Source organism: Condylura cristata, unplaced genomic scaffold (genome assembly GCF_000260355.1).
Source record: "Condylura cristata isolate star-nosed mole 26May11 unplaced genomic scaffold, ConCri1.0 scaffold00008, whole genome shotgun sequence".
Classification (NCBI taxonomy): Eukaryota; Metazoa; Chordata; class Mammalia; order Eulipotyphla; family Talpidae; genus Condylura; species Condylura cristata.
The window spans coordinates 17575787-17588147 of record NW_004567109.1 but is presented as its reverse complement, the minus strand read 5'-3'; the positions used below and the strand labels follow the sequence as shown (position 1 = coordinate 17588147).

At 56.9% G+C, this 12361-nt stretch overlaps 2 protein-coding genes across 2 annotated transcripts; both read right to left on the bottom strand.

The window, feature by feature from the left end:
- Positions 1-5420: 5420 nt before the first annotated feature.
- GJB4 (gap junction protein, beta 4, 30.3kDa) lies at positions 5421-6221 on the bottom strand. Its single transcript, XM_004678770.1, has one exon. It carries the CDS (start codon positions 6219-6221, stop codon positions 5421-5423), a length of 801 nt encoding a protein of 266 aa, XP_004678827.1.
- A 2633-nt stretch (positions 6222-8854) lies between these two features.
- On the bottom strand, positions 8855-12098 carry GJB5 (gap junction protein, beta 5, 31.1kDa). The gene is made up of 2 exons (XM_004678769.2): positions 12010-12098; positions 8855-10007 (listed from the first exon to the last, which is right to left on the bottom strand). The coding sequence occupies exon 2, from the start codon at positions 9981-9983 to the stop codon at positions 9162-9164; it is 822 nt and encodes a 273-aa protein (XP_004678826.1). The 5' UTR covers positions 9984-10007; positions 12010-12098; the 3' UTR covers positions 8855-9161.
- Between the last annotated feature and the right edge of the window lie 263 nt (positions 12099-12361).

The following is a 12361-nucleotide window of genomic DNA, read 5'->3' as shown; positions in this document are numbered from 1 at the left end:
GGGCGGGTCAGGAGAGGTCTGCTGCGCCATGTGGGTCAGCTCCCTGGCTGGGAATAGAACTTGTAAAGTGGCTATAGCTAGCTTTGTAGTGCTGTGCTTTAACCTGTTGTGCCACCAGAGAGGGCGCTTATTTTAATTTTTAATGGCCATGATGTGAAGCCATTTGGAGACTTTCAAACCAGAGCATGCCTTAGATGAATTACCTGACAGAAAGCTGTTCCAGATGGCCCTGTGGAGGAGCCATTGCAGAGGGGCAACAGTGAAGGTAGGCGGCAGCTACTGCGGGCGTGGGGGTGTGGAAGGCAGTGACTTGGTTTGAGATGAGAGGAAGTGATTGGATTTTGAACTTATTTTGGTATTTTTTCCAATGTGATTTGCTAATGGTGTGGATGTGATTATGAGAAAAGAGATTTCCAGGCTTGAACAGCTAGGTGGGAGGGGAGTCATATTCCAGAGTTGGGAAGCCTGGGAAAGAACACACGTCTGCTCTCTATTAGACGGGCCAGGGCTTTCTTTTGGATGACCAATAGGAAGTTGGGTACTTGAGTCTCATACTCATGGAAATGGTTAGGTCTGAACATATAAATATGGAGTCATCATTTTATAGAAGATTTTATAGATGGTACTGGGCAAGATCACAGAGGAGAAAATTGGGTAGAGAATTGGGCCCCAGGGCACTCTGCATGTAGAGATCAGCAGAAGGTATGGATGGAAATCCCCTGTTCAGCAAGGTGGAAGAGTCAGGAGAGGGGGCTGTCTGGAAGCCAGGGAGACATGGTCAGGGAGAAGGTCGCACTGGTGAACTTGCTCAGGGAGTCAGGTGAGGAGGAAAAACTGACGGTTGGATTTGGCAACTCGTTGGCGTCCGGTGATCTGAGGAGAGGGGTTAACTGCAGCGATAACGAGGTGGGAAGACCAAAGCCAGACAACTTTTGGAAGATTTGGCTTGTAACTGGGGTAATGATTGAGGAAGGAGGTGGTGACAAGAGACATTTAAGAAAAGCGAGAGATGAAAACGTTATGGTGCCTTTACAGAAAGGCGAATTGTGAGGCAGAACCATGAAGCACTGTCCAGAGCAGGAAGAGGGGACGGGTCCAGCATCCAAATGGAATGTACGAGAAGAAGAGTGGTATCCTCACTCTCCCTAAAGGCAGGAGACAGAGCAAACTCACACGGGGGCTGGCAGGCATGGTGGGGGACACCTCCTGTTGCTTCTGTTTCCCTTGGCTACCAGGGCACGAAGCATTGGAGCAGAGGCTGGAGTTTGGAGGAAAGAGGAGAAGGTATGATAGCATAGTCTCATCCTGGAGAATAAGATTAAAGTTTTAGGAAAACAGAGCATTTCTTAGAGGTGCTGAATACCCATTGAGTCTTGTGGTCAGAAGTTTTATTAGAAACCAGTTAGGCCAGTTGTATTATTCTCTGGGGCTGTGGAATGGGTGAGCTGGGTTTAACTGGGCTTAGGGTCTTGCCAGATGAGTAACTCTAGAAGCACAGAAAAGCAAGGGAGTGGAGGACATTGTGGCAACTACATGGATTTGAAGTCCTGAGAGAGGGAGGGGAGGAAGTGAAGGGTGATGGTGACAGGAATCAACAGATGGGGCAGGAGGATGGCGGGAGTGGGAGGGAGCTGGAGTGTGTAAGGTGTAGCCAGGAGATGAGGCAGTGCTGGCGAGATAAGGTCTTGGGTATGAGCATACATGTGCGTGGGTTCCCGGGTGGAGATAAAGATTGTTGGTTACAAGACAGTCAAGGGGCTGGGAGGTCAACACACTGGACGTGGAGTGTCCACGACTGGCGGTAAGTGCAGTTGTGGTCAGCTTCCACAAGAGGGGCACTTGCGATGGTCCAGAAGAGGGGAGGCAACAGGTGTCTGTGAACCCCACTCAGCAGTCTGAGAATGGGGTTACCAGTCTTCCCGAAACCTGCTCATCCACTGGGGCTCTTTTGGGAAAAGTTCCCACCAAGCAGAGCCAGAAATCTGGGTGTCACTGATTCCTCGCTTTCCCTGAACCCCACGCCCAACCAAATCGCCCAATCTTTTTGATTCTACTTGGCAAACATTTCCCAGACACAGCTAATTTTTTCCATCTCTAGGCCCACGCCCTAGGTTGTTTTAGGACATTGTGTTTTTCCCTCGACTCTTCTATCTGGCTCTGAATAGGTAGCAGGACAGCAGTCTTCCCAGGGCCCCTCTCCACGCCGTGGCCTCTCCACGCCATGGCCCCTCCATGCCGTGGCCCCTCCATCCCATGGCCACGCAGTAGTTGGGTCAGTTTCTTAGATGACTTTCCATTGTCTTTAGCATAAAAGCAGGAAAAGCGCTGCATGGTCCTGTCCTGTCCTGTATGCTTCAGCCAAACTCTTACCAGGCCTCCTTCCTGGGGCAAGCCCTCTCGGGGTCCCCTCCACCCTTGTCTTCAGGCTTGCTCTCCTTTAGGCCTTCATGCCTGCACCCTTTGTGGGGACCTTGCCACCCCTTTGCTTGGCAAACTTCCTCATCCTCTGGGTGTCAGCTTAAGAACTCTCAGGGGATCTTTTCCTGGGCTCCTGGCTAATGGATGAGACTTAGCCTCCCGGAGGCCCCTTGTGCACCCCCCCCCCCATTTCACAGCTCTCCTCTCTGCTGGAAGGCAAGGCCCTTGAGGCCAGTGCCTGAGTCTTCCCAGACAAATCTTCAGCAGTTTGCCTGGGGTTCATCACATAACAGTGAACAATAACTATTTGCCGACTTGAATCAAACAGGAACCTCTAAAGGCAGGGAAGTTCTGGGGGGCGGTCCGAGGGAGCAGGCCACTAAGTGGCGTGGAGGAAGCAGTGAGGGTGGAAAGGACAGAGAGAAGCATGATGGTCATGGGAGAATCCTGGGGGACCCTGAGTCATGTGCCCAAGCGCTTTATGAATGAGCAGTGGGCAGCAGCAATAGAGCAGGGCAGGGGTGGGAGGGAAATCAGGGGCCAAGCTGCATGGAAAATGTCAAGAAAGTGGAGTTGGAGGTCCGGGGTGGGGGTGGGAGCCCTTGGGGGTCTCAGTGCATGGGGACTGAGGACAAGACAGTGTTTCCCAGAGGAGTTGTCCCAGCTCGCTTTGGGGGTTTAGGCTGTGAAGATGGGGTTTGGCCTCCACCTGACTCAGGCCTTGAGAACTCTGGGAACAGCACCCTTTAAGACGAGGCCGGGGATGGGGTGCACACCTCATGCTCACTCAGCGGCAGCCCTCGGGGTGGGGAATCTGGAGTTTTAGGGGGAGTGGACTGTGGCTGGCCCCCTGGCTTCACTGGGGGGTGACCCTGATCTGAGCAGTATGGACGGGTGCTTCTGGGCTGGTTGGGAGTGTCTCTCTGTTCTCCGGTGTTGGGTGGTCACTGCTGTGGTCTGGACTAGAGTAGGGGGCCACCCCTACTTCCTGGGGTCAGACGTTCAGTAGCTGGTATTGGTGCCCTGCTCATGTCCCCATTCTGGGGGTCTCCCATTCCTCAGTGGTAAATACTGGCCTCTCATGACTTGGATTTGCCCTGGAGAATTGACCTTGACCATGTGGGAGCCACCTACGCTTTCCTGCAGCCCTCTTGCCCTTGGGATGGTATGAAGCCAATGATTAATTGATGTGGAATCCACGGAAGGATGCCCTTACCTCAGAGGGGACGCCTCGATGGCGGGACTTATGATCCAAAGGCACCTCACCCCACAGGGAGCAGGCTCAGGCCATGTTTGCCTTAGCCCAGACCCTGCTGAGCTCAAGTCCCTTGCTGCTTCCCACAAACTCCTGGCTCTTTCCTGGGATGCTGATCTTGTCCCAAAGTCAAGAGCGGGTATAAAGTGCTCCATGGGCACAGGGGACGTGGTCTATGGTAGGGAGCGCTTCCCCCTCTCTAGCCGAGTTCCCTCACCTAAAATGAGACCTCGAGGCTGGATTTAGCTAAACTGACAAAACACACGAGCACATTAGAAATCACTTCTCTGAATTCCTTGGGCTAGGTGTGGTGGAGACAGATAAAAAGACAAAGTCCCTTCCGGATTTACTCATAGAGCAAACATCGAAGGCAGCTGGGGTGCTGATGACTAGTATCCTGGCCCTGAGGGGTTCTCAGGCCTATGGTGAGAGGGAACGGAGGAGAAGGCCGTGGAGAGGGCACTTCCGGTTTGAGGAAGGGTTCCAGAGAGGGAGGAAGGTGTTCCAGGCAGAGGGGAGAGCAGGTGTGACGTCACCAAACAGGAGGCCTGAGGCATGTGATGAGGGAGCCAGGAATCCTTTGGAATTATTGGAGCAGGGGTGAGGTTGGGGAGATGAGGGTGGGAGGTTGAGGGCAATGGATGGGAAGTGTTGCAAGAATTCTTTTTTAAAGATTTATTGATGTATACAGGAACTGGGGTATAGGCCAGCGGTGTAGTGGGGAGGTGCGAGAGGATTCACCAGAGACAGAGTGGGGAGCAGAACAGGCAGATGGACTGAAATGCACTGCTGAGGGGAGCAGCAGGAGAGACAGGAGAGTCATGTGGGTCAGCTCCCTGGCTGGGGATTGAACTCGTGCTGCAGTGTCTGTGGAGAGATTCATAGTGCTGTGCTTTAACCCCTTGTGCCACCAGGGAGACCCAGTGCTGGGACAATTTTAAGTGGAGGAATGATAGTCATATTTGGGTATAGAACAGTCTGTCCTCTTAGTGGAGGGAAGGGCTCCTCAAGGGGTGGGAAGATTATGGAGTGGAAGAGAAGGGATAGACTCAGAAGGCTTCTGGGGTTGGCGTTGGCAGGATTTGGTGTGGCAGTGGGGTGTGAGGGGCTTGGGGATGGGGAAGGAATGGGGGTGGCAGGTCAACTTCCAGCTTGGTCAGAGGGGGATGGCAGCACCATTCCTGTGGAGACTGAGGAGCAAGGAAGGGCAGGCTGGGGCTGAGTGTGAGCTGCCCAGGGGCCTCAGGCGACTTGTGGGGTGGTTGGCTGGTGGGTGTTGAGGACTCAGCCAGAAGTCTCCTGAGCCCCCACCTTTGTCTGGGCAGCACTTCTTGGAAACCGACATTCAGGCACAGGTCTCCGGGGTCCCTCTGCTGCGATGGTCAGCTAGTCCAGGTATCCCTGCCTTTGGGCATTCTCCACCATGCCCTGGGGACACACTGTGTGTGTGATGGGCGAGCCCTGGATCTGAGCTTCTGGGGCTCAGGTGCCCGCTGAGTTCATCACGAACCACCCTGCTACCCATCACTCCCCTCCTGGTCAACAAAGTACTGGGAAAGATCACATTTATTTAGGGTTTTGACATAGCCTATGTCCATATACAAAAGCCCCTCCAGCCACCACCTCCCACCTCCCGAGATTTAGGACCCAGAGGCCAAACTGACCTGGCTCCTCCTGGGTCAACTCCCTCAACTTTCCTGCTATAGAGAAGATGCCCCCACCCCTGGACAGCGGGTCCTCTTCCAGGTTATGGGTACCCACTGGCATCCACCGTGACCGACCCAACCTTCATCAGGACAGAGTTCCCATCTTGGGCGTGCTCTCCCTGGGAGAGGATATACGGGGGGCACGAATCGGTGAGGTGACTCCGGCGACGAGCCCGCCGGCGTCTGGGGCCGAGGGTCTCCAGGCACCGCTTGCCCACCAGGTAGAACATCTCGCTGAGGTTGAGCAGGATGCAGATCACGGCTGTGGCCACCATGAAGTAGGTGAAGACCTTCTTCTCCGTGGGCCGGGAGATGAAGCAGTCCACGGTGTGGGGGCAGGGCGCCTGGGAGCAGGCCACCACGCGGGGCATGTCATAGTCCCGGTAGATGCGGTGGAAGATGTAGAGGAAGCCGGAGTCCACGGCGGCCTTGAAGATGAGGCTCAGCAGGTATGTCCACCAGAGCCCGCCCCGCTTCTTGCTGGGGTTGTCGTACAGGGACCGGGCGCTGGGCCCGTGTTTCAGGCGGTGCTTGCGCTCCCGCTCCTCCCGGTAGGCCACGTGCATGACCACCAGCAGCGAGGGGCAGGTGACCAGGATGAGCTGTAGTGCCCAGAGGCGCACGTGGGACACGGGGAAGAACTGGTCATAGCAGACGTTGGAGCAGCCTGGCTGCTTGGTGTTGCACACGAAGTCCTTCTGCTCGTCATCCCACACGTCCTCGGCCGCCACCACGTACACCAGCACGCGGAAGATGAACACCACCGACAGCCAGATGCGGCCGAGTGCTGTGGAGTACTTGTTGACCCCGCTCAGGAGGCCCTGCAGGGATGCCCAGTTCATGCTGACCGAGTCCTCGCGTGGGCAGGCCTACACGTGTGCACCCACTCAGGCCCAGGGCCAAGAGGCTGAGGGAACCTGGGAACGGGCCCCCTTTATTAAAGTTGTTGTTGGCAAGACCGTCACAACCCCTGCATCATCATGTCCTCAGTTGCAGTGACTTGGCGGGGGAGGCGTTGCCACTGGTCCCATTGCACAGTGGAGCAAGCTAAGGCCAGAGAGGCACCGCGAGCCCCACAGCTGGAAGCGACAGTCGGTCTCGAACTTCTGTCTTTCAGTTCAGAATCAGTGTCATATTCTGTAAAATGAGAGATAAGTGTGAGCGATAATCGCCTGCACGGACATGCCTGCCAACCTCTTTGACTCCGAGTTTCAGCCCGGCGGGTCACATGAGTTCTAAAGAGATAGCAGCACGCACTGGATTGGAGGATCTGACTTCCCATCAGCTGCCAGGGGTAGGTCAGGGCGGGGGGGGGCACTTCTACCTTTAGCCTCTGAATTCCCCCCCTTCTACTGAGTGCCAACAGGAGCTGGGCATGTTTCTATCAGCTTCACGGGCATGATTCTATCAGCTTCATGGGCAGACCCCCGAGCCATCTCCATCCTCCCTCCTCTGGCCCCAGGATGCCCCAGCCCTGACAACCTCTCCCAAACTAAACAGGCTCTTTGGAAACATGGAGGCTTGGCAGCCTCCCGACACCCGCACGTGGTGCTGGGCCTGAGGGCTGACTGTTGCAGCCATGGTGGGTTCCTCTGGAATTCCAACCATTCCAGCACTAGGGAGCAACAGGACTCAGGCACAGTATTTGCCCCCCCCCCCACCCCTCACCATTTCCTCTCTTGTGCAGACACCCATCGGCTCTGTCTGCTCAGCAGCTATTTTCCAGCAAAGTCGCCCAATATTTTTCTGTCTGGCCCCTGTCCCAGGTGCTCAACCTCTTATCTGGAGTGATGACATGTCCCATCCCCTCCCAGCCTCTACCTATCAGCTTGGCTCCGGGGACACTTTCTGAGCACCTCTGGTCTCTGCCGGCAGGATGCGCACTCAAGTGTCCCATCACCCGCCTCCGCGCCAGACCATTAACTTCAGGAATGCGGCCTCCGCATCTCTCTCATCTGCTTCTCCGGGACCCAGGCTGTGCCCAGGCCTGCGAGCACACCATAGACATTTGCTCAACTGAGTTGAGGCCCCACTTTTTCCTGGTCCCGCACCCCTTCCTCGGTTCTTCCCTGGTCTCTCTTTGGCCCAGCAGGACATTCCTTTCCCTCCTTGGAGCGTCCCTCGAATTTCTTCAGGGCCCCTGACCCTCATCGCTCCTGGTCCTCCCTGAAGACCAGCCCACAGCCCGAGACACCAGAGCCCCCGCGGGTCCTGGCATCCCAGCGCAGCCTCCTGCCCTCCTGCCGGATGTGGGTCTCACCTTTCTTGGACCAGCGCTGCCCTCCTGTCCCTGGGCTTCTCTGTCTGCCCAAGGGCCTCCTAGAGGCAGCTTTTGTTGCTTACTCCCTGGCTGGGTGGGGCTTTCTGAGCCAATGAGCCGAATGAGAGTGAGCGGGTGGGCAGGCGGCGGGCGGACTTCCCCGGGCACATACTCAGAACAAACACCTGCGGCTCTTCTCTCCTGGCCCACGCCTCCTCTCCTCTTCACCGGCATGGCTGGGTCTGGCTTCCTGGGCGGCAGATGTGCAGGTGAGACTGCAGCGAGGGGTGGGGGGCAGGAGCCTGGTACCCTCATGCCCAGGCCCAGGTCAACACCCATGCCATTGCCCCTGTCCTCTCCCCATTGCCTTACTGGCCTGTCCCCTTGCCCAAGAACCCCCTCCTGCCCTCTTCTTCAGAAGCCTAGTTCTGAGGTCCTTGGCAATGGAAAGGGGTACCCTGTATCAAGCTCAGGAGCTCACCCCATCCAAGAGGGGACATTCCTGGGGCTAGAGCTTGGACTGTTCATGAGTTGTGTTGGGGATGGAGAGGGCTGTGACTCTTCTCAATGAGGGACCCACTGCCCTGGTGGGCATAGGACATGCAGGTCAGCATCATGAAATGCCCCCGTTGGCCCAGGGCCAGATCCAGCCAGACCACTGTCTTCTGTGGGCCTGGGCTTCTGGGCTTGGGGGCAGGCAGTTGGCGTGTGACCCAGAGAGGTACTGGCTGCAGATGTGAAGTTCATGTGCAGCCAGGAGGGACCCTTGTCGGGCACTTCCTAGCACCAATGACTAACATTTACGTGACCTTTTACGGTCAGCTAACCCCATCCACAGCCGTGAGCTCATTGATCCTCACGGCAAGCGCTCGGGGTAGTATTAGCCTATCTTGTTGGTGGGCAGCCATTTTCCTGGAGCCCCAGTGGAACCGGGGTTCAAAAGCAAGTGTGTGACTTACATGGAGCCCTGGACTTTGCATTGTGACTTACGGTACCTGCACAGAGCTCCGTTCTCTTGGCGGCAACCCACAGGCCTAGAAGTGCAGCTGGGGATAAAGACTAGATTTGCATCTGAGTAAGCAGTGTGGTCCCTCTACGGGGAAGGGGCCTCACATGGAAGACCAAGTCAGTCCTGGGACAGGCAGAGAGGATGAACCACCGACCGTCTGAGGAGACACGAGTGTAAAGACCAGAGGGCACCTTGCGTGTGGATGAATTAATTTCAATTTATTAAGCTCTGACTACAGACCCCACACTGAAGGGGCACGCCTGTCCTCACAACAGCATCCCTGTGCCGTGGGCTTCAGCATCTCCATTTACACAAAAGGAAACTGGGGTGCAGAGAAAGGATAACTGGTCCAAGGCCAGCCGTGGGGGCAGCAGCTGAGGAATAGGGCTTTCCCCTCAGGTTGTCTGACCCTCATGCCCGTCCACATTAACATCTCCAACCCAAGGCTGCACCCGTCAGTCACTGGACCCTTCTGAGCCAGGCCTGGCCCATCACCCCGGCAGCCAGCCCCCCTCACAGGAGGGTCTTCTTCATGTAGTCTTGAGGGTGGTCTGGTATGAGGGGGGGGTGGGTGTCTGAGCCCAGAAAGATGAGGTCACCCGAGAGGAGGTCAACCTGTTGGTGGGGAGAGAGGGCGAAGGCCGGGCCATGGCCCAGACCTGGGGCCCGGGCCTTTCTCGCAGCCAGGCACTCCCGGCACCTCTTGCTCACCAGGTAAGCCAGCTCCACCAGGTTGAGCAGGATGCAGATGGCGGCTGTGACCACCATGAAGAGGGTGAAGATGTTTTTCTCTGAGGGCTTGGAGATGAAGCAGTTCACCTGATTGGTGCACGGGGCCGCGTGACACTTGACCAGGTGAGGGAGGGTATATTTGGGGTACAACGAGTGGAACACGTACAGGAAGCCAGCGTCCACGCTGGCCTTGAACACTAGGCTGAAGACGTACGTCCACCAGAGCCCACCCCGCTTCTTGCCCGGGTTCACGTACAGGCGCCCACCCCCATCCCCCGCCACCTCTCGGTGCTTCTTCTCCCTTGCCTCCCGGTAGGCCACGTGCATGACCACCAGCAGCGAGGGGCAGGTGACCAGGATGAGCTGCAGCGCCCAGAGGCGCACGTGGGAGATGGGGAAGAACTCGTCGAAGCAGGCGTTGTGGCAGCCCGGCTGGCGGGTGTCGCAGTCGAAGTCCTTGTGGTCGTCACTCCACACGCGCTCGGCCGTCACCAGGAACACCAGCACGCGGAAGATGAACACCAGGGACAGCCAGATGCGCCCGAAAGCCGTGGAGTACTTGTTGACCCCGCTCAGGAGACCCTCGAAGACCCCCCAGTTCATGGTGGAGCTGGGTGTGGTCTGCTGCTGTAGGGAAATGGTTAATAATCACTTGTCACAGTGACAGAGTCCTTGCTCTGAGCGCTTTACGGGAGACGTCGGGGAGTTTCATTCTCCGCCCAGGACAAGCCAGGTTGTGGGATTGTTCCCATTTTATAGGTGGAGGAAACAGGTTTAGGGGCGTTCTAAGGGCCACACAACTATCAGGTACAGAGCTGGGACTCGAGTAATTAGCACAGAGCCCAGCTCTTACCTGTAAAGGTGGGTGAAGGCAGGTCTGGGAGCCAGTCACTCTTCCCAGGGCCCAGGCTCGGCCTTGCAGCCCCATAGGAGAAGGTAGAGGCCACGCTGCCTCCTCGCTCTGTGCCCATGCTCCTCCGGGGGGCTGGGAGGACCCTCGCCTTCCTGAGCTCTACTGTCTCCCTCGGACAGCCCCGCCTGGGCGACCCTGCTCTGCACCCTTGACTTGACTTGGGGTTGCAGAGGAATATGGGACCTTGTCCCCAAACCTTGTCTACCTTCTGGGCTGACACCCCATGAATATATGGGCAGCACGGCCAGTGGCAAGGCAGCAGAAAGACCCATTTGGGATCAGTGGTTCTCCTTAAACAACAGGCATCCCAGAGTAAAGCCTGGTATTCCAGGGTTTCCCGGATGGGTGTTCCCGGGAGCCCTGTTCAATAGGCTGGCAGCGGGAGTAGGGAAAGAAAAGGATTCTGTCCAGGGAGGGAGGCCAGCACTGCCTTCGGCAAAGTTAAATAGGTTCCTTGACTTGACCATGCTCATCTCTGCACATCGCAAATCTCTAAAAATTGGACAGAATATGCGACATTGCCCAAATTCCATCAGCCACAGTACTCTCTCTCTCTTTAAAATCATCTTGTAAAACAGCCTGTGAAGACACCAAAAAGGGACATGGTCCTCTCGTCAGTTCTGCTGGTGCGTTTGGTGGGGTGAACACACAGGGACCAGATTTACCTCCTTTTGAGGACTCTGAGAGTTGCCTAGAGTGCGGGGTGTCAGCCTCCTCTCATGGAATCCCCCTTCCTGGCCCCTGGGGTCTGCACCGTGGTGTGTCCCCAGGGACCAGGAAACTGCCCTCACAGCCTCTGGCTCTCAGGGTTTCCTACGCCCTCCCGGGTGCTGGTCAGGCTGCAGGTCCCTACGCTGCCCTGACCCAGCGTAACCTGGACAGATAAGCAGGGTAGTGGGACCAGCCGGCGTGTGCTGGTGTTTGATGTAGCACCAGACAGGGGTCTAAATGCCCTGTAGGAATCCATACGGCAAGTGAAGGCAGGGGTAGGATATTCTCATTCCCAGTTTACAGAGAAGGAAAGTTAGATAATTTGTTCACAGTTACATCTACTAGTGAGAGGCCGAGCTAGGATTTGAGCCCAGGCAGGCTGGCTCCACGGCCTGCATTCTGGGCCTGGGTCCTTTTCCTTCAGTCCCAGGAAGCTTCCTGCCTGCCTGGTCTGTGTCCACTCCCTTCTCCACCTGGCAGATCCCAGGGGAGAGAGGCTGGGGTGTCTATGCTCCCCACTCGTCTCTCCACTGTTGTGTCTACACCACCTACCACTTGGATATGGGGCCTCCTCTCTGAATCATCGGCTTGTCTTTCCTCAGTCCTGCCTAAGGTGGGCGGAACTCCTGGCAGCTTCTCTGGGAACACCCAGGGAGGCTCCAGCCCTCGGTCCCTAGGGCCTCTGGCCCAGCCCACCTGGGGCGGAGCGGGGCGGGGCTTTGCAGGCCCAGGCATGGCTGCCCCACCTGCTCAATTCCCGCCCCCGTGAGCCCCTCTTTCACTCAGTCCTTGGCTCCCACTTCTGCTCTGGGGAGAGTGGAAAAACCCAGAGCAAACAGGGAAGAACCCAGAGGAATGAGGGAGGAGCCTTTCATTGCCGGGGCTGACACTCCTGGGACTCAGGGTGCGGGTGTTCCCAGGCCACCTCTCCCCTCCTCCATCAGAGCAGGCTCCTCTGCCAGGGTGCCGAGGTGCAGGGGCACATCTGGACACATGTGACCTTACCTGAGTGGAGACTCTTCAGGGCTCTCTGGGTGTCGGCTCCCGGCAGCCAGCAGGCAGACTCAGCAGGCAGCCGGCACACATGTCAGAACCAGCGAGGGTGTCTGGGGAAGCCTGTTCCTGGGACAGAGTCTGTGGAGTTGCTGGATTCTGCTGCCGGCCGGCCGGAGGAGGAGCCACAGCTGAAACTACCATTGGCTGGGCCCCAGCCTTCCTGCCTCTGCCCAGGCCCAGAAAACTCAGGGATTCACTTTCCGGGGCACAGAGCCTAGAATCCCGACTTCCTCTCAGGGGAGAGCCACAGGTCCACTCTGCCCCTGCTTGTCTTCCAGCTGCTGGGCTTGTGGGACGAGTG

What these genes read in the sequence shown, in the direction of transcription:
- GJB4 (XM_004678770.1), bottom strand. Translation starts at nt 6,221, where the DNA reads ATGAACTGGGCATCCCTGCAGGGCCTCCTGAGCGGGGTCAACAAGTAC.
- GJB5 (XM_004678769.2), bottom strand. Translation starts at nt 9,983, where the DNA reads ATGAACTGGGGGGTCTTCGAGGGTCTCCTGAGCGGGGTCAACAAGTAC.